This window comes from Dunckerocampus dactyliophorus, chromosome 6, assembly GCF_027744805.1.
Source record: "Dunckerocampus dactyliophorus isolate RoL2022-P2 chromosome 6, RoL_Ddac_1.1, whole genome shotgun sequence".
NCBI lineage: Eukaryota > Metazoa > Chordata > Actinopteri > Syngnathiformes > Syngnathidae > Dunckerocampus > Dunckerocampus dactyliophorus.
This window is the reverse complement of record NC_072824.1, coordinates 4,701,948-4,726,822: the sequence shown is the minus strand read 5'-3', so window position 1 is coordinate 4,726,822 and position 24,875 is coordinate 4,701,948. Positions and strand designations below refer to the sequence as shown.

Genomic DNA, 24,875 nt, shown 5'->3' with positions numbered 1-24,875 from the left:
ATCTGTTTCAGGGTCGAACTATACGTCATAAAAGCTTTATCAAGTGTGCATTTTAACATTTTTAGCTGTCACACAAGTGTATAAAGAAGTGCAGCCACATGGGACACTGGATGGATAGAGGAATGGATGGATGATGACTGTTTAGTGGTTGACAATGGTATATTAGTAAAAAGAAAAAAATGCATATTAAGCAAATTGTACGTATTCTTGGCCTAAATTAAGCATTTAGCAGGTCCTAAACAGGTTAATTATGTCTTATTTTCTCGTATGTCTACTGTATTGGGTAATAGCACTTTAAGGAGACTGTAGGGGTGTTATTTCATGTCGAGAGGGCTCTCATGTTAAAAAGTGCACTTAGAAGGTCGTAAACAGGTTCTCTATGTATTATATGGTTTATTTTCTCTTATGTCTACTATATTGGGTAATATGAGTGTAAAGGTGACTATTGGGTGTTATTTCATGTCTAGAGGGCTCTAATAATGCTAAAAACCGCTGTGTCTAGAAGGTCGTGAACAGGTTTTCTGTCTTATTTTCTCTAATGTCCACTATATTGGGTAAAAGGAGTATAAAGGTGACTATAGAGGCGTTATTTCATGTTTATGGGGCTCTAACAATCTTAGTGTATTTAGGTGATAAACAAGTTTTCTATGTCTTAAAGAGTGGTGTGAAAAAGTGTATGCCCTCTTTCTGACAAATTTAAATATTAGTCAATGGCAACACAAACACAAAATGAAATTTTTAAATAAAACTTATTACACTCAACAAAAATATAAACGCAACACTTTTGTTTTTGCTCCCATTTTTTGTGAGATTAACTCATGGTGTCTAATCAGCATCTTGAAATAAAAACAAAAGTGTTGCGCTTGTATTTCTGTTGAGTGTGTTAAGGGAGAAAAAAATCCAAAGCTACATGACCGTGTGTGAAAAAGTGATTGCCCCCTAAACCTAATAAGTGGTTGGGCCCCCCTTAGCAGCAACAACTGCAATCAAGCGTTTGTGATAACTTGCAATGAGTCTCTTACAGCGCTGTGGAGGAATTTTGGCCCACTCATCTTTGCAGAATTGTTGTCATTCAGCCACATTGGAGGCTTTTCCAGCATGAAGCGGCTTTTTAAGGTCATGCCACAGCATCTCAATAGGATTCAGGTCAGGACATTTTGTTTTTCTTCAGCCATTCAGAGGTGTACTTGCTGGTGTGTCTTGGAACTCTGCCATGCAGGCCGTTTTTGCCCAGTGTCTTTCTTATGGTGGAGTCATGAACACTGACCTTAACTGAGGCAAGTGAGGCCTGCAGTTCTTTAGATGTTGTTGTGGGGTCTTTTGTGACCTATTGGATGAGTTGTCGCTGCACTCTTTGGGTCATTTTGTTTGGCCGGCCACTCCTGGGAAGGTTCCCCACTGTTCCGTGTTTTCACCATTTGTGAATAATGGCTCTCACTGTGGTTCGCTGGAGTCCCAAAGTTTTAGAAATGGCTTTATAACCTTTTCCACACTGATAGAGCTCAATTAATCTTAATTATGTTTTAACAGGGGAGCCAATCACTTTTTCACACAGGGCCATGTAGGTTTTAATTGTTTTTCTCCCTAAATAATACAAGGTTTTTATTTAAAACCTGCATTTTGTGTTCAGTTGTGTTATCATTGACTAATATTTCCATTTGTTTGATGATCTGAAACATTTAAGTGTGACAAACATGCAAAAAAAAAACAGGAAGGGGGCAAACGCTTATCTGTCTTATTTTGTCTTATACCTACTATTTTGGGTAATAGGAGTGTAAAGGTTACTATAGGGGTGTTATTTCATGTCTAATGTTCATGTATAAATGGCTGTAATAATGATAAACCCTATTTAGAAGGTCATGAACAGGTTTTCTGTGCTCTAAATGCAAAAATATTTGATTTATATACACTCCTGATCAAAATCTTAAGATCAGTTGAAAAATTGCTAGAATTAGCATTTTGCACATTTGGATCTTAATGAGGTTTTAAGTAGAGCTACAATATGCAAAAGCAAGAAGGGGGAGTGAGACAAAAAACATTTTGAAAAAATCGTTTATTGAAAACAACAAACTGAAAAAGGCTGTTTATCAGCTGATCAAAAGCCATCACTCAAAACCATCACTCAAAAAATAACAAAAAACTCTCCAAACCACAACAAAAAATGTTCTCAGTAGGACTCAGTAATGAGTAGCTCCACCGTTCTTGTTCATCACTTCATAAATGGGTTTGGGCATGCTTGATGCGAGTGTTTCCAGGAGGCTAGTGGGAACATTGCTCCAATGGTGAAGATGGCTTCACCAAGGGCATCAACTGTCTGGAACTGATGGCCATTTTTATAAACTTCCCTTGCCATCCATCCCCAAATGTTCTCTATGGGATTTAAATGAGGGGAACATGCAGGATGGTCCAAAAGAGTGATGTTATTCTCCCTGAAGAAGTCCTTGGTCAGGCGAGCATTGTGAACTGCAGCGTTGTCCTGTTGAGAAACCCAGCTGTTACCACACAGACGAGGGCCCTCAGTCATGAGGGATGCCCGCTGCTTCTTAGCTTTAGCCATCAGGAGGGCATGACAGTGTGAATGCCTGACAGAAAATGAACATTTTGAGCAGACTTTGGATTTTATGGTGGTCGAGGTCTTAAACTTTTGATCAGCTGATAAACAGTCTATTTCAGTTTAATTGTTGTTTTCAATAAATTACTTTTTCCAAATGTTTTTTGTCTCACTCCCCCTTCTTGTTTTTGCATATTGTAGCTCTACTTAAAACCTCATTAAGATCCAAATGTGCAAAATGCTAATTCTAGCTATTTTTCAACTGGTCTTAAGATTTTGATCAGGAGTGGAAAAGGAATCTTACTTTGCGGAAATTCATTTATTGCAGTGGGGTCTGAAACCAATTACCTGCAATAAATGAGGGATTACTTTTGTGTAATGATCTGTTCCAGGGTCAAACTCTTACAAGACCTTGACAAACGATGCAATGCTCGAAGTCACATGAAGTGTCATTCAAGTGTAAAAAGAAGCGAAGCACCAAACAAGAAAAGTTTCCTGTTGCCAACGCTTGTAACAGCGTTCTTAACTCGCACAACTGTAAGAAGAAGTAAAGCCGTGTGGGACGCTGGTAGACGGACTGTGGGTAACATAAAAGCTGTTTCCAGTCACATTTTTACCCTTGATTGTCATACATGTGTCAAAAGAAGTGAAACGGTGTTGCTGGTACAAAATGCAAACACCCGGTGTGTGTTTTCCTGCGTCACGTCACTTCCTGTCGTGCTGTATGTTCTTCTTGTCTTGGCACCACTTTGCAGAAGCCGATCCTTCTTTTGGAAGAAGAGAGGGCAAAGAAAAAGTTAATCCTCAGAGAAATAATCACCTGGAGATGTTCCTGCCAAACAGAACATACAAGAACACAAAATCCTTTCTCAGCGAGTTCTGACAAGTCACTGTCTTGGTTTATTTATCTGCTCATTCTCAAGCGATTTCCAACTTGACCGATGACTTGACTGCTGCTGGGGAGTATCTTCATGCACACACACATACACACTATTACTACGCCCTACTACTGTGTACTATATTGTACTGCGTGCTATCTATGGTGACTTTTTACAAGCTTCCAGGTGGACCTTTGGTCATGCTCCAGAGTGCAAACACAAGCAGAGAGGCGGCTTATCATATATATGTGTTTTGAGATTGCCTTGGCTGTGCCACCGCCCCACCCCACCCCACCCCACCTCACCTCACCTCATCCCTGCCCCGACACACACACACACACACACCACCACTTCCTTGTGTAACGGCACAGCAGATGAGAATCACCGAAAGCCAGGTGAGACGTTTACCCAAAGATTGGAGAAGACGCATGTGTGAAAGGTATGTTGACAAACACTCTTTGTGTGCACGATGAAGAGGATGAGTGTGTACTAACACGCACAAAGATTTGACCGTGTCAAGTGTTTGAAATAATGATAGTGAAGGTTATACACACATACACACACACACGTTTTCATACATTTTGTACGCCAAAGATGCTAAAAGCCAGTCAAACGTTTGCATGAGAAAGTGTCTCCAAACTTTCAACTAGGTCAATATATGCTAAGCTACCTTAGCTTTGTCTTCTCCTATCTCATTGTTCAATTGCTGGACAAACTGGGGGGCGATAATGGCCCGGGGCTGCACTTTGGCCACAGTTTTAGAGCTATATATAGATTAATGCACAGTGGTCTAGTGGTCTGGAGATCGGGATGACCTGTGTTTGATTCTCCTTGGGCATTTCTGTGTGGAGTTTGCATGTTCGCCCGGTTTCCTCCCACATTCCAAAAACATGCATGTTAGGTTAATTGGAGACTCTAAATTGTCCATAGGTATGAATGTGAGTGTGAATGCTTGTTTGTCTATATGTGCCCTGCCATTGGCTGGTGACCAGTCCAGGGTGTACCCCGCCTGTCGCCCGAAGTCAGCTATGATAGGCTCCAGCATACCTCCTCCTCCCTAATGAGGAGGAGCGTCATAGAAAATTGATGAACATATATAGATTAACAAAAGTGATCGAAAGGGTGAGATGGCAGGTACAAGCGGCCAAAATGAGTTTTCGCCGTAGGGTGGCTGGGCTCTGCCTTCGAGATAAGGTGAGAAGCACAGTCATCCAGGAGAAACGCGGAGTACAACTGCAGCTCCTCCTCACTGAGAGGAGCCACATGCGCTCAGGCATCTGGTCAGGATGTCTCCCTCGGGAGGTGTTCAGGGCACGTCGGATTGGTAGGAAACCTCTGGGAAGACCCAGGACACGTTGGAGAGATGATGTCTCTGGTTTGGGAATGCCTCGGGATCCACCGGGAGGAGCTGGACAAAGTAGTCGGGGAGAGGGAAGTCTGGGCTTCCCTGCTTAGGCTGCTGACCCCGCGACCAAATCTTGATGGATGGATACTTTTACAAACTTTGGCTATTTTACTACGGTAGTTATTTGACTAGTTTACTTGTTATACTTTACGTTTGCTTGCCGAATTACTTGTGGCTTACTATTCGTATACTTAAACTATTATCCTTAAAGTGTTCTTAGAGTTGACTCATTCTGTATGTACGTAAGAGTGTGATGCATTTACAAAATCGCAAGATGGAATGTTGAAAACAAGTTTGATATATTTTCAAACATTTCATAAATAAAGGCCTATGAAATGAAGGCCTTAATGGAGAAAATGAAAATAAAAAAATCCCCCATTTTATATACCACGTATCTTCACGTGGGTCGCGGGGGTATGCTGGAGCCTATCCCAGCTGACTTTGGGCAAGAGTTGGCACATACAGACCTGATCAAAATCTGAAGACCAGTTGAAAAATTGCTAGAATTAGCATTTTGCACATTTGGATCGTAATGAGGTTTTAAGTAGAGCTACAATATGCAAAAGCAAGAAGGGGGAGTGAGACAAAAACATTTAGAAAAAGTAATTTATTGAAAACAACAATTAAACTGAAATAGGCTGTTTATCAGCTGATCAAAAGTTTAAGACCGCAGGCTATAAAAGCCAAAATCTGCTCAAAATGTTCATTTTCTGTCAGGCATTCACACGGTCATGCCCTCCTGATGGTAAAGCTAAGAAGCTTTCTCTTTTTCAACGTGGTGGGATTGTGGAGCTGCATAAGCAAGGCCTCTCGCAGCGTGCCATTGCTGCTGAGGTTGGCTGCAGTAAATCAGTCATTCTACATTTTCTGTAAGATCCTGAGCATTATGGAACAAAAAAGTCAAGTAGTAGACCCAAAAAAATCACACCTGCGCTGAGCTGGAGGATCCGATTGGCAGTCCATCAAGACACAGGGCGGTCTTCCACCCACATTAAGGCCCTTATTGGTGCCAACTGCAGAGCAATAACCATCAGATAGCATCTGCGGGAAAAGGGTTTAAAAAAAACAAAAAACAAATTCAAAGACCTCGTCTCCTTCAACGCCACAAAAGTGCCCGTTTAGACTTTGCCAGGGAGCAGCAAACATGGGACATTGAAAGGTGGAAAAAAGTTTTATTCTCTGATGAGAAAAAATGTAACCTTGACGGTCCAGATGGCTTCCAACGTTACTGGCATGACAAGGAGATCCCACCTGAGATGTTTTCTACCCGGCACAGTGGAGGGGGTCCATCATGGTGCTTTTTCATTCAGTGGAACACTGGAGCGTCAGGTGGTGCGGGGTCGTCAAACGGATGCAGATGTTACAGCGGGCATCCCTCATGACTGAGGGCCCTCGTCTGTGTGGTAACAGCTGGGTTTCTCAACAGGACAACGATTGCTCAGCTCAAGAGGGTCTCTTCCCCTCCGCCTTTGTTCCCCCTTATCTAGTCTTTGTGAAGCTTTGATCGACAGGGCTCCTCTTTGAACTTCTTCTCCTGGCTTGTTTCATCCTAACTTGGTTCCATTTGGTGTGACTTCTCTTGGGAACGTGTATTGCATCGTGATTCTGTCGTCTGAGCATCATGTATTCTACTTGTAAAGCTTTCCGCACACAAGTCATGCTAGCCCTGCAGTGTCTTATCTCTAATCAGCACTTAGTGTTATGAATGACTAAAGGAAGGTAGACTTACAACTTGCAACCATTTGGGCTCTGTTAATAAAAATAAAAAGTCTAGAATATATCAAGTATTCTAAAATGACAGATATTGACTCTGTTAGGTTTGTGTCCTTCTGAAAGCCTTTCCTACAAAGGAATGTCTTGATTGAAAAGTGTGAATGTTGGTCATTAGCGAACCTGATTGTCCTGATGCATACATTTGACACTTCCTTCCCCTAAAGTGGATGCAAATACATATGTTGGCTCTCAGAAAGACACATATACTGTATACTGTTTACATATGAGCGAGATTAGATTCATTATCACGATGTATATATGTACTGTATACTGTATACACCAAAGCCATACTACATAGTATAATGCTATCACTCCCATTAGCTTGCTAATATATGACCAATACAGCCTTTCACCACCCATTTCTTTTTATCCCCCACGGCGCCTCCGCCTTCCAGTCTATCTGGACGTATCTCAGCGTGTGTGAGCGGGAGTGTCTCTTAACTGATTCCATGTATTCCATGTCAATCTAATTTCATATGTACTTCAAAAATTACCTTCAATATTTATTGTTATTAGGAGACCAGATTTGTTATTATGTGCTTTTATTGTCCAAATGTGGCGTTTTTGCATTGTCCAAAATGTAGTTTTTCACAGTTAAACTGTTATCGTCATGTCTTTTAATGCACCCGCAGAGATTGGCTCGAGGTTGTTTTTATTATTATTATTCATTGTCTAGTTGTCCAGAGCTGTCCTGATTGGATGTTTTCTATTTAGCTCTCTTTATTATTTTCATTGTGTCCTTTTTAATCACAGATAATTTGTGTACTTACTTCTGAAATTTTTTTTACATTTCCAAACACATCGGCGGTATACTGTAAGCGTTCAAATAGAAAAGCAGAGACATTATTTGATGAAAAAAAAAAAAACACACACACATGGGGGCCCTCAGGGGGCAGGCTATGCTTCCCCAATATTCACCACCTTTTCACAGACGAAAAACCATCGGCTGTACGCACTCCATTCTACTGTCATCTGGAACTTGATTGAGAGAAGGAGACTCTTTTTTCCCCCAACCCCTATTTAATTCAACATGGCGCAGCAGAAGTCTTCAGGTAATATTCACCCTTTACTTATGACCACAAACCCATCACCCATATTTTGAGAAAATTCCGATAAGAAATTCCTATAACGGTATTCTAACCCTATGTAAAGCACTATTTTCTAAACTTTGACTCATATTTGTTTTTAAAAAGTGCTCATCAGACATAGATGTATAATATAATATCTAGATATATATACAGGTATATGATATAGATTTCCTTTTCATCCCTGACAACTCTGATGAAAATATGCTTGATACTACTGTGTTGCCGGGCAAATTCGTAAGACTATTGGTAAACAACAGATGCATGTTCCACAGCAAAAGATACTTTCCCACCAATACAGTTAATCTTGTTAGTTTTTTTTTATTTCTAATCTCATTATTTTCCTTATAATCGTACAGGAATCATCAAGGATCCACACAATAAGGCAGCTGATAGCACCAACCTCGACAATGTCCCAACAATGAATCGACGTACGTACCCGTTTATCGACACGACGACGTAACCCCGTCGGAACACGTTGGAAGGGCGAAAAGACTCACTGCAAACATCATCACCCTCTTCCGAACCTTGCTGAAAAAATGTTTGAATCGGGTAGCGTGGGAAATAGCACGATATGAATGCAACGGCTGCGGTTGCAGCATTCATGTCTAAATGAACGAGGAAGAGTCATTTACATCGACCGCTACAGCAGCGTAGTTGAGAACATTTTCCGTCCTACCCTGACAACCGCACTTCAGCAGCTGTCATGTGTAGAACCAGGATGCGTTGTTATAAGTACACAGAGACTTGCCCAAAGGCATTAGCAACGCATTTCCAAGTTGTTCGTAAACTTGAGGACACGTTGTTGTCAACATCAAAGACAGTCTGTTCCTGGGCAACCCTGGCAAGCATGTTTTTGCAAAGGTCACCCACTGTATTATTTCGTCTTTTCTCTTTGACAAATGTATATGTACACACCAGGACGCCCCTCCCTTGACCCAGAACACGCCATGTGCGTATTTTCCTCATGCGTATTAAATGGAATATTTTGGTAGTTTAAGCTGTTTACTACCTTCTAAATATGCTTTCTAACATTATTAGAGCCATCTACACATGAAATAGCATCAATGTAACATTACTGACACCGAGTGGTCATTGTAGAAAACTACATATCGCAATTTGAATGCGTCTTTTTGTAACGCCTTGTATTTTACTTCATGTAGCGATTTTTTAGGCTTGAAAATCCCTCAATATGCATTTTTCTTAATTAATAAGCGGCCATATTCAGCCACAAAACAGCAGTGATACATTAATGTATTTTTCAAAAACCAAATGAAGCTGTAAAATTTAAAGCCCAATGTGGCGAGGCATTGCTGTACTTACATGCTGCAAATGCTACATACTGTCAATTTTACTACCAGCCTAACCGAAGCATTTGTATGCCTGCTTTTAGCTTTCCTTGTCTCTCCTCTCTCTTCTGGCAACCTGATTTTTTCTTTACGAGGAACATCATGCTGCGTCGCCCACTGTGTGCGAATGAGCGGCTTAGCAGCAGCAAATGGTTAGCGCAGGGGTGTCCAAGCTTCGTCCACCGAGAACCACATACAGTAGACGCCCCTACAACGTAAACAATCTGTTCCGAGAACCTTTATGTTATAGGGTTTTTATGTTATACAAAGCGTAAAATACATGTAAATAGCATAATCTGTTCCAAGATCTTCTCAAACTCACCCCTTGGCCCTTCAAAATATCCAAAGTCCACCAAATATGATGGGAAAATATAAGAAAACATTAGCATAAACATAGTAGAGTAACATTCCAATATAAAATAAGGTAATAAATAAGATTACTGTAAATGAATAAAACTGAAAGGCATCACCAAGTGTACAGTACCCTGTTAGTCTGAACTTGCACTGACTTTAAAAAAAAAACTTGCACCGACTTTAAATTTGCCAAAGTGAAAGCCCTTTTTCATGTTTTCATGAAAGAACTGAAGCTGTACTTCAAATCAATATCCTCTGCTAATAACAAGAAAGCTATAAATCTGTGCTCCCACTTCAATATCCTTAATTCAATTTAATTTTCATTGCTCATGGCCCCTGGTGTATCTTAATTTAATTATTATTATTATTAATATTATCTTTATTTATTTATTTTTTATTTATTTTTTATTTATCACTTTTCTTTTACATTTTTATTTTTTTAATCTCGATTTCTGTGTGATTTATTTTATGTGTTTTTGTTATCCAAGTGTTATTTTTCGATGCCCATGGTTTAATGCACTGTTAGTGTAATTTGTAAGGCATTAATAAAGTTGATTGAAAAAAAAAAAGATGCTTTACGTTATATGGAATTTCTTACATAATACGATGCAAAACCTTTACATAAATTCTTTACGTTCAGTGGAATTTACATAAAAGGAAGTTTACGTTATGCGAGGTACTGCTGTACAAAAAAAATGAAAGCGTGCAGCTAATATATAATTAAATATATAATAAGTTATATATGTTTCAAGAACAAAACATCTCAGCTTCGTGATAAAGGTAAAAAAAAAAAGCTTATTGTTGCTATCAACTTCACTCTTTTGCCCTTATTTCCCCATTTTTTCCTATTTCAGCTTTTTTCTGAAATAATCATTTTTTTTATATTATAACTTTATCCCCGAAAATTATAACTTTTTTCCCCAACCCAACTGTCCAAAAATAGCAACTTTTATTATGTTTTGTTTGATCTTATTACTTATTACATCTTATTACATCTTTTTACATCAAAATAACCATTTTTTTTAACAATTCAACTCTCTGCCACAAAAATGATATTATTTTTCCTCATAATATTATGAGTTTATTCTTGTAAAATTGCAAATTTTACAATATGACTTTCAATATGACTTTTTCTTAATATGAATGAATTATTAATGTTATTATTATCATATTAACTTTACTCCCATAAAATTGCAGCTGTTTTTTTTTTCCATTTCTGCTGTTTTTTTCCAGCTAGTTCAACGTTCTTCTTGTAAATTTTCTTGTTGTACTCTTGACGTTATTCATATTTTGCCTTTATTTTCAAAGCATTATAACTTTTTCTGCAACCTAAAAAGATTTGTTTTGTTTAGTTTTGTTTGATGATATAAAATTACATTTTAATAAATCGAGGAAAAGGCTTCTTGAGACGTCATCTGTACTTCTGTGTAGAAGGTGTCGGACGTTTCGCTCCTCATCCGAAGAGCTTCGTCAGCAAACTAATAAGTGCTGGTAGCTTAGGCCTTAAATACAGTAAGAGTGGGCGGAATTGGTGTGCCAACACCCTCCTCCTATTGGTTTGTTACACTAAGCCTGGGCGGAGCAGTGGTATAATCCTATCCTGTTATTCACACCTACGATAAAAGGGAAGTGTCGCTCCCTGAATTGGGTATGAACGACTCTGATACTGGCTTGTTAGCATCTATTGTTCTGGCTCGGCCCTGCCTTCACCTCATTTGCAAGACTAAGAGCTGTGGGTTTTGGTCTCAGTAACCTGCTGAACACAGGGTCCAAATTAAACCTCAAACCACCATTCCGATTCAATGATGGGTTCTGTTGTTTGACAAAAATAGCTTCCTTTACTCCTCTTTCAAACCATCTGTTTTCTTTGGCCAAAATCTTAACCTCGCTGTCCTGAAAAGAGTGATTGGTAGCTTTCAGGTGTAGATGTACTGCTGATTGAGGACCACTAGCATTGTCCCTGCGATGTTGATAAAGCCTTTTTTGGAGCATTTGCTTAGTTTCCCCAATGTAGTGCTCTTTGCATTCCTCATCTTTACAGTGGATGGAATAGACCACATTGCTCTGTTTCTGGTTTGGAGCCTTGTCTTTAGGATGCACTAATTTTTGTCTCAGGGTATTTACTGGTTTGAAATAGGTAGGAATTTTGTGTTGCCATAAGATCCTCTGGAGTTTTTCGGAGACCCCCGCTACATAAGGGACTACCACTCCTCTCCTTTTTGCTTCTGTGGGCTTTTGGGTTTCTTTCCCTACTCTCTTCTTTTGACATTTGTTAAAAGCCCACCGTGGGTACCCACAGGTTGAGAGCGCTCTCTGGACATGTTGTGTCTCCTTTTTCTTTCCCTCAGCACTAGTTGGTATTTGTTCCGCTCTATGTTGGAGGGTCCTAATAACCCCTAGTTTATGTTGTAGTGGATGGTTTGATTCAAAAAGCAGGTATTGGTCAGTGTGTGTGGCCTTTCTAAAGACCTCTGTAAGTAGCTGTCTGTCCTTTCCTATAATTACCTTGCAGTCTAAGAAGGCTAGTTGGTTTTCTTTAGTGTCCTCGCGAGTAAATTTGATATTGGTGTCCACCGCATTGATGTGATCTGTGAAAGACTGAATTTCTTGTTTTTTGATTATGACAAAGGTGTCATCCACGTATCTAAACCAGTGCCTTGGTTTTGTCCCTGAGAAGGATGTGAGAGCCTGTTTCTCCATCTCTTCCATGTACAGATTCGCCACTATGGGTGAGACTGGTGAGCCCATAGCACAACCATGAATTTGTCTGTAGAATTTCCCTCTAAACTGAAAATATGTGGTGTTAAGGCAAATTTCCAGTAATTGGCAGATGTGGTCAGCACTAAGTTTTGTTCTCCGATGCAGAGTTGAGTCCTCGAGCAGTCTCTTCCTCACCACCGAGACTGCTGCTGAGGTGGGGACAGATGTGAAAAGTGAAGTCACATCATAAGACACCAAAGTTTCCTCTGGCTCCAATCTGAGGTCTTTGATGCTCGCCACAAACCCTTTTGTGTTCTCTATATGATGATCAGTGTTGCCTACCAATGGGGATAAGACTGTTTTTACATATTTCGCTACATTGTACGTGGTAGAGTCAATGCTACAGACAATGGGTCTGAGGGGAAACCCTTCCTTGTGGATTTTTGGAAGGCCATAGATACATGGTGTAGCCTCCCCAGGGTATAACCTATGATACATCTGTCTGTCAATTAGTTCTTCCTTCTCTAACTTTTGGAGACAGTGTATGATTTCTTTCTTATACCTACTGGATGGGTCCCTTTTAAGTTGCTCATATGTGTTGGCATCACTAATTAGACTTGTTATTTTTTCTTCGTAGTCCAATGTGTTGAGAACCACTGTGCATCTGCCCTTATCAGCTGGTAAGATGGTGATGCTCTCATCTTTCTGCAGAGCCGCTAATGCTTTCCTCTCACCTAACGTGATATTGGACGGTGGTGGTTTGGCACTACTGAGAAGGGCCGATATTCTCAGACGAAGGTCCCCTGCCTCTGTTCTAGAAAGGTTATTGTTCCTGATGGCCGATTCAGCTGCTGTGATATAGTCTACTGTGGGTATCGTTTTAGGAGTCACTGAGAAGTTGAGACCCTTGGTTAATACTGCCTTCTCTGTCTCCGAGAGGCTTCTGTCTGACAGATTTTTGATCCAATTTTCTTTAGTATTGGACTGATTCCCCCCATCCTTAGTGTTTACGACAAGCTGTGGTCGATTTTCCAATAGAAGTTTCTGGAATTTTCCCTTATGCCTTTCTTTGGTTTTGCTATGGTGCTTCATATAACCTGATTTGGTAAATTCACAAACCTCCTGATAGGTTTCGTGCGTAAGCTTGGTTTCTTATGATGTGACTTCACTTTTCACATCTGTCCCCACCTCAGCAGCAGTCTCGGTGGTGAGGAAGAGACTGCTCGAGGACTCAACTCTGCATCGGAGAACAAAACTTAGTGCTGACCACATCTGCCAATTACTGGAAATTTGCCTTAACACCACATATTTTCAGTTTAGAGGGAAATTCTACAGACAAATTCATGGTTGTGCTATGGGCTCACCAGTCTCACCCATAGTGGCGAATCTGTACATGGAAGAGATGGAGAAACAGGCTCTCACATCCTTCTCAGGGACAAAACCAAGGCACTGGTTTAGATACGTGGATGACACCTTTGTCATAATCAAAAAACAAGAAATTCAGTCTTTCACAGATCACATCAATGCGGTGGACACCAATATCAAATTTACTCGCGAGGACACTAAAGAAAACCAACTAGCCTTCTTAGACTGCAAGGTAATTATAGGAAAGGACAGACAGCTACTTACAGAGGTCTTTAGAAAGGCCACACACACTGACCAATACCTGCTTTTTGAATCAAACCATCCACTACAACATAAACTAGGGGTTATTAGGACCCTCCAACATAGAGCGGAACAAATACCAACTAGTGCTGAGGGAAAGAAAAAGGAGACACAACATGTCCAGAGAGCGCTCTCAACCTGTGGGTACCCACGGTGGGCTTTTAACAAATGTCAAAAGAAGAGAGTAGGGAAAGAAACCCAAAAGCCCACAGAAGCAAAAAGGAGAGGAGTGGTAGTCCCTTATGTAGCGGGGGTCTCCGAAAAACTCCAGAGGATCTTATGGCAACACAAAATTCCTACCTATTTCAAACCAGTAAATACCCTGAGACAAAAATTAGTGCATCCTAAAGACAAGGCTCCAAACCAGAAACAGAGCAATGTGGTCTATTCCATCCACTGTAAAGATGAGGAATGCAAAGAGCACTACATTGGGGAAACTAAGCAAATGCTCCAAAAAAGGCTTTATCAACATCGCAGGGACAATGCTAGTGGTCCTCAATCAGCAGTACATCTACACCTGAAAGCTACCAATCACTCTTTTCAGGACAGCGAGGTTAAGATTTTGGCCAAAGAAAACAGATGGTTTGAAAGAGGAGTAAAGGAAGCTATTTTTGTCAAACAACAGAACCCATCATTGAATCGGAATGGTGGTTTGAGGTTTAATTTGGACCCTGTGTTCAGCAGGTTACTGAGACCAAAACCCACAGCTCTTAGTCTTGCAAATGAGGTGAAGGCAGGGCCGAGCCAGAACAATAGATGCTAACAAGCCAGTATCAGAGTCGTTCATACCCAATTCAGGGAGCGACACTTCCCTTTTATCGTAGGTGTGAATAACAGGATAGGATTATACCACTGCTCCGCCCAGGCTTAGTGTAACAAACCAATAGGAGGAGGGTGTTGGCACACCAATTCCGCCCACTCTTACTGTATTTAAGGCCTAAGCTACCAGCACTTATTAGTTTGCTGACGAAGCTCTTCGGATGAGGAGCGAAACGTCCGACACCTTCTACACAGAAGTACAGATGACGTCTCAAGAAGCCTTTTCCTCGATGGACAACTCCTGTACGACTGAGAGCCTACACAGACGCATTTTAATAAATCTTATTTCATCCCTATTCTGCTAAAATTACATTATTTTTCCTCTTACAATTACGAGTTTGTTCTCATAAATTGCGACTTTTATTCTTGTAAAAATACAACTTTTTTCTCTTAATATTTTGACTTTGACTTATTCCCTTAAAATTGCAGCTGTTTTTTCCATTTATTCTATTTTTCCAACAAGTTCAACTTTTGTCTTTGGAATTTTCTTGTCATAGTAATGACTTTATTCCCATAATAGTTGAACTTTATTCTGAAGACATTATAACTGTTTCCGCAACCTAATTTTCACTTTGCTTGTCATAATATTACAGCTTTAAAAGAGTAAGGTATTTTTTTCTTTAATATTTCAACTTTATGCGACTAAAGTTTCCACATAATATTATGTCATTTTTGTAAAATTATATCTTTTTCTTGTTCGATTTTTTATCGGAATATTTTGACTTTATTATTGTAAAATTGCAATTTTTTTCCATCTTTGCTGTTGCTGTTGTTTTTTTTTTAGTTTTCTTGTTGAATTATATTTTTAGAATGTACCGCGAGCCAATTAAAAAAGAAAAACAGCAGTGGGCCACAAATGGCCCCCGGGCCGCTCTTTGGACACCCCTGCCTGCCACCCCCAGTTTTGCATTTTTGCATGTTGGGTGTGTGGAATCTCAGGCCGTCTTCATTTGATTTGAATGATTTATCCTTGAACGTGGAAGGATCTGCAACTTCTTTCATTTCATTTTGTATTGAATCTTTTTATGGCTGCATTTTTTATGTCCATCATGTGAGTGACTTGGGTGTTTCTTGAGGTATCATTTTGGTATAAGGTCCGACCCTAAAAATGGACTTAGAACGCCTTGTAGGAATGGCGCTTGTCCGTAAAACGAGGAGTCCCTGTACAAGTGTGCATGTGTGACATACACCCTCCGGGGCTTGAACCAAGCAGCACTAGCCAGTGAGCCAAAAGCCTCCCTCCGCTTGTCAGGTTGCTGTCCAGAGGCATCGGGGCACAGCCTTGCCCTTACGCCCTATCAAGCATCCATGGGTGTCTTGGCTTCTGTGGTCCACGTTGTTCACCCTGCAGGAGTCAAAAAGATGAAAGCAGCGTAGAGCTCACTTTCCCTTCATTCCTTTTTATTCCTGCTGTGCAGCCTGCTTGGGGGCTCCGGTGCACATGGCGGAGCAGCAAGGATCCAGCTTGAATGTTTGTGGGGCAGAAAGGAGGGAGGGCTGGTAGTTTTGCAGGGGGCGGGTCGGGGGTGGGGGGTGGGCGTCTCATATTATGCAGGACAAATAACTGCATCAGCCTCCTCACAAGTTCATTACCAAGCCTTCTTCCGCCAACCCCCCTCTCTCATATTTCCTCCCTCATATAGACCCCCACTCCCCACGTCCTCCTATCCGCGCTCGGTGCACCCCCCACGTGTCCGCGGCAGCATGACGGGGAGGCGGAGCTCTCCTCCGTGACTCCTCCTTCCACTCGCTGCTTTCCTTCCACCACCACCCCCCCTTCCCCCCACTCCCCACTATAGCTCCCTCCCCAGTCCTTCCAACCTGCCCGATCGAGGAGGGGGGGAGATGATGAAACGGGAGTGAAGAAGAGGAAGGAAGAGCGAGCGGGGGGGGGGCGGGTTGATATCTTGTTTTTCCCCTGGAGCGGAAAGGGCGTCACGCCGGCCGCAGGACGGAAGGAAGGGAAGAAAGCCAGAAGAAGACAAGACGAAGACGGCGAGGAGGCGCCTGGAAAACACGACACAGGATCAGTGAATTGGACGGCGGACGGCGGCGATCAACACCCCCGCGTAGCCACCCCCCACGTCCCGCCTCATCCCTCCAACATCCTCTCTCTCTCTCTCTGCGACGATGATCTGCGCCTCTCGTCTCCTCTGAACGTTATTCCAACAAACATCGCCGCCATCGATTCTGGACCGTCATAATAATTCGGGTTTTTCTTTCGAATGACCGTGGAGTCAAAACGAGAGAGAAAGCCCACGATTACCATCATCATCATCACCACCACCGCTAGCACGGTCTCTAGCCGCCAGCCAGGTCCTCCCTCCCGGCTTAGCGCCTCCGGCATCACCGATGCGACGACACAGCGGCTCCTGCGTCAACACAAGCGGACTAGACTCGGACCAGCAGGGCTCTCATCCACCATGAAGCACTGAAAGACATCTGACACAAGCACAGATGGGTAAGAGGAGACCTGCGCGTGCGTGCGTGTGTGTGTGCGTGTGTGATGCTGGATGAAGTTGCTGCTCATCGTAAGAACACAGATGGCCTCCTCAGGCTTCTGGATCTTTCCACAATGATGTTCCAACACCAGTCATGCTGTAGTCTCTCAGGGTTTGTCACCTCGGGTCCTGCTGCAAAGCAAATTGGGGAAGGCTGGAAAGGCTTTTGGCTTCCTGAGTGTTGGTTGAAGTGCCCTTGAGCAGGACATACAACACCCCCCTGACTGCTCTTGTGCGCCACCACATGGTGCAGTGCCAGCATCTGTTTACAGTGGAAGTCCCGCTAAGGGACGCTAGAAGATTTTGACACAATTTTTCCCCCTGGAGGTAGAAATACTCTGTTCCACAATCAAACTGTGGCCGGCATAAAAGAGTTTCAGCTGCACAAGCAAAGTTTTAAGTAATATTTTCACGTCTTTAAAGGTCCCCTGTTGTTCAAAAGTGACTTTTTAGTGATGTTCTGACAGTACCAAGCTGGATAAAAATATATCGTCTCCGTCACGTGTTTGCTGGAACCTTTGAGGGAAGATTTACTTAAACGCCCGTCGTTCACAACCTCCTCCCTCATGGACATGATACCACCTCTGAGCCGCCCCCCAGCTAGATGAACATGCACTAGATATGCACTTTGCACGTCTTCGTGCGCCGTCCGTTCGGCCAACGTGTGTCTTGCGGGTTTGTGAGTGGACTCTTATGTGTCGTGCGCCGCATGTGCACCCCACATACGTAATTAGTGTGGCCAATGCACATTCAGATATTTGTTTATGTCCTCCATGCGTGTCGAGATCTTACTCCTTCATGGTCGCCATAACTATATTCCCCATGAACAAAACAAAACAAAAATAACCCGCAGCGATTTGAGGAAGGCCAAAAATCGCACGGCCAAAAAATCTTGTGTTACCGAGGCTTAAGAATATAAAAGGTACGCAGTATCCTTCAAGAGAATTCCTTTTAGGTAATTCTGGTTATATGAAAAGCCAACTGGTCCTTCTGATTGCTTATAGATGAGTAAATTATCCCAGGTCCTTACCAAGAGCAACAAACCAATTAGAGGGGAAGCTCTAAAGTCGAGGCTTCATTATTGTGCATGATATACACTGGCTACTCTATTGTGCATGGTCTGGATGTAGCAGGATTGTCTCTACACAGCAGGCTGTGAACACTTGGGTGAGTTCCCCTCGCCCCTGACTTAGAAGTCTCACCTGCAACGGTGGAGTCAGGCAGGAGGTGCACATTCTTGGAAGAGAAGAAGGTAACTAGAGTTTAAACAGAACACATCTTTAAAATCATGCCCGGAGCCTGACAAATATCCGTCCGTCTGCGACAGACGTGGGAGCAGTACGTTGATCATTTAGTTGTCCTTCAGCGAATATGCTAACCTAGCATGATGTCTCTGGTCAAATGTGCTACGTTGCTAACGTTCGACTTCATTCGTGACGGGGATTTGTAGTCATAAGCTTTCGAGGTGTAAATTGCCCCAAAACTGTACGACCTCAGCCTGATTTGGTGTTGGAGGTTCCGACTGTGTTTATTCGCTAGCTAGTAACATTTTGTATCTCGTTGGGTGGTTTGAACTCGGACGTTTTGCACCACTTTGGAGCCTTAAGTAACATTCACGTGTACTACAAAGTAAAGCAGTCTTCGCGACACAGCTAAATTAAAGGTCTGCCAGCTACAGTATATCCGTCAGTCAGCTACAGGCGTGGGAGCTGTACGTTGGATCGTTTTGTTTTTCTTCAGCGAATAGGAAAGCCTAGCATGATGTTAAAATGTAATGTTGGCACTTTAGCATCACATGGCTATGTTAGTGTTGCTACACACACACACAGCAGGCTTATTAAAAGCACACACATGTGGGGCTTTGAACTATTACAAGAGTAAAAAGAAGTCAGACTATATACTAGTGACATTAAGGCTGGTTTGCACATTTGCCACGTTATTGCCGATATTTACCTCCCAAACAGCTGGAGGCGCACCTGACACCCAAACCCCAAACTCCACACCCTCTGCAGCCGCCTTTTGTATTCCAGCTCCTCCTAATTTCCCATGAGAGGAGGCCTGGCTCTCCTCTGGCGGTTCTTTGGGGTCACATATTGATGCAAAGCTCCAGATGGGGATGACACAACCATGAGGGTGTGAGTCCGACACCGCCCTGAATGGCAAAAGGATGACTGTGATGCCTTGCTCAAGAGCAAACCTCCTCCGTTGAGGGCAGATACATGAAAAGATGCAGCTCAGATGTGAGCGTTTAAAGAGGAGGTACCACCCAAACCTGACCCTGATCCCTGCCGCCACGTTGGTCATCTCATAACGTTCTTTATAAAGGCTGGACTTTGGGTGCAGCTCAGTCACAGTCACAAAAAAAGTGGGTCAGACCAGTCACCCCTCCAACCAAGTCCCCCTCTGGTGTGCATTGGCAGGCTTCACAGCAGCAGGTGTGAGCGTGGCCTCAGCATGAGCAGACTGAAGCCCCCCGCATGAGGCGGGAGGCCATATTTGACCCGGCTGCACGCCACGCTTCCTGGGCCACTTTGGCCTTCACGTGCTCTTTCCTGTGCTGCAAGTCAGCCGCACAAAGATACGTTTTTCAGGGTAATTACAAGATGCTGCCGCAGGGAAGATGACCACGCGTGTCCCGAGCACAATCTCTCCTCAAAACAACACCTTGCTCATGCTAATGCTAATGCTGCTGTTTTGTGACCAACAACTGCAGTAACTGTACTACAGGATGTACTTTTAGTAGCACTGTGGAACTTCTAAGGCAGGAAGATGATCAATGTCTGATTTGGAAACACATTTCCCTCATAGCAAATGTTAAAATACAAATCATCCTTTCACGGGTCAAACTGTGTCCATCAGCAAAGCTTTATGAAGTGTGCAGGCAGTGTTGTAAGTCGCATTTTAACATTTTAGGCATTTTTAAAGCTTCCCCCCCCAAAATCATTGACATCTGCCAGCGTGTTGTAGTTATTAAATGTTATTAAATTTTGAAAGAATGCTTTTTTTTGTCTAGTTGTGGAGGTTTTTTGTGTGTAGTTTGTCGTTTTTTTCATTTTTACATATTTAGTTATATTTTTATATTGTTTTATAGTTTATTGAGCCAAAATTAATTACACCAAGGCCAGGTATATAAATAATGACAATGATAATTTATAAAAATTGTAAAAGTATGTAACTGTCCAAATAATAATAAGAAAATCTGTATTTAACCTATTTGTTTACTTATTAATATTATATTATTTACTGATTTATTTCATAAACAATTTATTTATGTCATCATAAATAAATGACGTGGTCGTGACGGGGCTTCGAATCAAACCAAGGTCCTATGCCAGAGCAGTGGCGGATACTGAAGAACCAGATGAAATGGATGTCGCCTCAACGGAGCAACAAGTTGTTGTTTTTTTGCATTTGAAGAAGATGGATGTAGACATCCAATCTATTGATACTCGTATCCTCCTGTATGGCAGCAACCGTACTACACCCATTGTCATCGTCAAATTCACTAATAGGAAATTTAAGGCTGCCTTGCTGAAACAAGAAAGGAAGCTGAAAGGAACAAACGTCTACATGAATGACCACCTGACAAAGCGAAATGCTGAAATTGCCAAGAAAGCACGTGATCTGAGGAAGCGAGGAAGGATCCAAGGAACATGGAGTGCAAACTGCAAAATCTTCATCAAAGCAAATGGAGGACCAGAGGCCAGAGTTCTTGTTGTCAAAGACATCAAGGACCTAGAAAGATATTGAGGGAGGTCTCCCAACATGGAAGAGAACAGCTCTAACATGCTACAAGATCCACAATTTTTTTTTGACTTTGCAGATCACAAACAATTGGATATGGAAAAAGACTTTTCAAAGATTGTGTACAGAGGACAGCATCCGTGCCTTTAGGAAAGATCTAGAAGAACAAAGTTGGGAGAGGGTCTACAGTGCAACAGATGTGGATGAGGCATATGACAGCTTTCTTGGTACTTATATGGAGCTCTACGATAACAACTGTCCCTGGCAAGAAAAGTCCAAGAAGCAAAAGAAAAACAACCAGCCATGGATGACAAAAGGGCTAAAAGCGCCTGTAAGAAGAAGAATACATTATACAGGACATTCATCATTCAACAAACCACAGAAGCAGAACAAAAGTATAAGACTTATAAAAATAAGCTGACAACTATCTTGAGAGCGTGTAAGAGGGAATATTATAGTCAATTACTAGATAAGAATAAAAATAACATGAGAGCAACTTTGGACATCTTAAAAAGTATTATAAGGAACAGCACTAAGAAAGCAGACTAGCCTCACTATTTCATGGTTGGAAACACAAAACATGACATGAATGCAGTAGTTGAAATGTTTAATGATTATTTTGTAAATATTGGACCAAAACTGGACGAAGAAATCCCAAAACAAGACACAATGGATGACTGGAAAGATATTAATGACACGAATCTGAATTCAATGTTTCTCACTGTTGTAACTAAAAAGGAAATCACTGACATTGTCAAACATTTTAATTCAAAAACATCAACTGATTGTCATGAACTTGAAATGGAAACAATAAAAAGGGTCATCAATGAGATCGCAGACCCATTAACATATATTAGTATCTTATTGTTTCAGACTGGAATATTTCCAAGCAAAATGAAACCAGCCAAGGTGATTCCAATTTTTAAAAAAGGAGACAAACATCAATTTACAAACTATCGACCAGTTTCCTTGTTACCTCAATTTTCTAAATTTATAGAGAAGCTATTTAATAACAGGTTGGACAAATTTATGAATGAGAATGAATTACTAGCAGGGAGTCAATATGGTTACAGAGCTAACATTTCAACTTCTATGGCACTGATCGAAATCACGGAGGAAATTACAACTGCTATAGACAACAGAAGATGTGCAGCTGCAGTATTTATGGATCTGACAAAAGCTTTGATACAATTAATCACAATATTTTAACATCAAAATTAGAAAGGTACGGAATTAGAGGATTAGTTTTGAATTGGGTTAAAAGCTACCTAGCAAACAGGAAGCAATTTGTAAAGCTAGGAGAATATACATCTGGGAGTTTATAAACCACGTGTGGAGTACCCCAGGGGTCCATACTGGGACCAAAACTGTTTAATTTGTATATCAACGACATTTGTAAAGTAACAAAGGACTTAAAGTTGGTATTATTTGCGGATGATACCACTGCCTTTTGTTCTGGTGAAAGCACACAAGAACTCATTAAAAAGGTCAAGGATGAAAGGTCATATTAAAGTCATGGTTTGACAGAAACAGATTATCCTTGAACTTAAGTAAAACTAAAATAATGCTATTTGGAAATAACAGAAGGGATACGTACGACCAAATACAAATAGACGGAGTAGACATTGAAAAAGTGAAAGAATATAAATTCCTGGGGATCATAATAGATGAAAAATGAGTTGGAAATCTCATATTAAAAATATACAACAAAAGGTGGCGAGAAATATTTCTATATTGAATAAAGCAAAATATGTTCTTGACCAAAAATCACTCCACACTCTGTACTGTTCCTTAGTATTACCATATCAAATGTATTGTGTGGAGATATGGGAAATAATTATAAAAGCAATCTTCATTCACTCACTGTACTGCAAAAAAGATGGGTGAGGATCACTCATAATGCCAAGTATAGAGAACATACAAACCCTTTATTTTTAAAATCACAGATATTAAAATTTGCAGATTTAGTAAATTTTCAAACTGCTAAAATAATGTATAAAGTTAATAATAACTTGTTACCCAAAAACCTCATACAGTATTTCTCTATCAGAGAGGAGAAATATGATCTTAGAGGAAAATTCAACTTAAAACATTTATATGCGAGAACTACGCTGAAAAGCCACAGCATTTCCGTGTGTGGAATTAAATTATGGAACGGATTGAGTAAAGAACTCAAACAATGTACAGAGATGAGCACATTCAAAAAACAATACAAGCAGTTGATGTTTGCTAAATACAAGGCAGAAGAGTCTTGATCATCACTATGATTGTTCATTTTTCTGGGGTTTTTTAAAGAAAAAAAAAGTTTAGTTTTTTTAATTTATATTTATTATATATATATATATATATATGTCTTCTTACTGTTATTTATTATTTATTATTATTTTGATTATCATAGAAAACATGACATGAAATGCAGGAAGTGAATAATATGTACTGTACTAGATGTGGAATAGATGGGGGGTAGGATTAAATAAGCTTTGCTTCTTCCTACTCCTTTTGGACATGAGGAACTGTGAAAGGATGATTCATGAGGTGTATTCCATTGGAACCTTCATGTTCAAATAAACTAAACCAAAACTAAACCTGTTTTATTTATTTAGGATACTGGAGCACATAAAAAACATGAAAAAAGCTGGACATTTGTAAGAATTTGGCAACAAAACAAAAAAGCCATTATTTTTAATATATTTGTTTATTCATAATTGTATGTTTTTCTGTGCCAAAATGATATAAACATTTAAGGCCAATTAGGTAAATAAATAATGACAATATTATTTAATAAAAGTTGTAAAAATGCATTAAATTGTATAAATAATAAGAGTAATACATAATTGTATTGAACCTATTTATTTACTTTTTCATTTCATGACCAGTTTATTTATTTCCTCAGCTTTATTATTTATTTCAGGACACTGGAGCACATTAAAAACACCATGAAAAAGCTCAACATTATTTAAAAATTTGGCAACAAAACAGACAAAAAAAAGCCATTATTTGCACTTATTTATGTATCCATATTTTAGATGTTTTTCTGTGCCAAAAGGAAATAAACGTAAGGCAATTAGGTAAATAAATACTGACAGTATTATTTAATTACAATTGTTTTTAATCACCAATTTATTTTAGAGCTTTTTTATTTATTTATTTCAGGACGTTGCAACACATTAAAAAGCCACATGACAAAGTTTCATATTTATTTTAATTTGGGAACAAAACAAAACAAAAAAAACAGCATTCATTATTCAGATTATATTTGTTCCATGTTTTTTGTGCCAAAATTAAATAAACACAATGCCAGACATGTATATGTATATAAATAATGACAATATTATTTAATTCATCATAAAAATGCATTAAATGTAATAAATAATAAGAGTAATGGATAATTGCATTGAACCATTTATTTAAATTTGACAACAAGACAACCCCCCCTCCATCATTTTTATATATTTATTTATTCATATTTATATATTTCTAATGTTTTTTGTGCCAAAATGAAATGAACATAATGCCAGTTAGGTATATAAATACTGATAATATGACTTCATTAAAATGGTAAAAATGCATTAAATTGTATAAATAATAAGAGCAAGAAATAATTGTATTGAACCTACAGTATTTAATGACTTGTTTCCTGACCAGTTCATTTATTGTGTCACCTTTAGTGTTTCTTTCTGGGCGCTGGAGCACCTTAAAAATACCCATGAAAACAACAAAACAAAAAAAACATCATTTTTATAAACATATTTACTCATACTTACATTTTTTGTGCCAGAATTTTGTGCCAACGTTACATAAACATTGCTAATTATTACGTGTATAAATTACGTGTATAATTATACGTGTATTTCATGACCAGTTTATTTATTTCGTCACCTTTTTAATTTATTTCAGGACACGGCAACACATTCTAAAGCTCCATGAAGAAAGCTTTATGTTTATTTCAATTTGGCAACAAACAAAAAAGAAAACATCATTTTGACTTGGTATGTAAAAGAAATACATTCAGTATTCGTCCATGATTACTGTGGGTCGGCTATATGATGCT

The 24,875-nt window shown here is 40.2% G+C and overlaps 1 protein-coding gene across 2 annotated transcripts in view; it reads left to right on the top strand.

Annotated features, from left to right (window-relative positions):
• The first annotated feature begins 3,765 nt into the window (after positions 1-3,765).
• Positions 3,766-24,875, top strand: part of mgat3b (beta-1,4-mannosyl-glycoprotein 4-beta-N-acetylglucosaminyltransferase b) — a 53,765-nt gene continuing 32,655 nt past the window's right edge. The window contains exon 1 of one of the 2 annotated variants that reach the window (XM_054778691.1): positions 3,766-3,868. In XM_054778691.1, the coding sequence (XP_054634666.1) occupies positions 3,804-3,868 (65 nt within the window). In that variant the 5' untranslated portion in view covers positions 3,766-3,803. Of the gene's footprint in view, positions 3,869-16,361; positions 17,041-24,875 lie in introns of those variants that run through there. The other variant, XM_054778692.1, reaches the window with a different exon arrangement.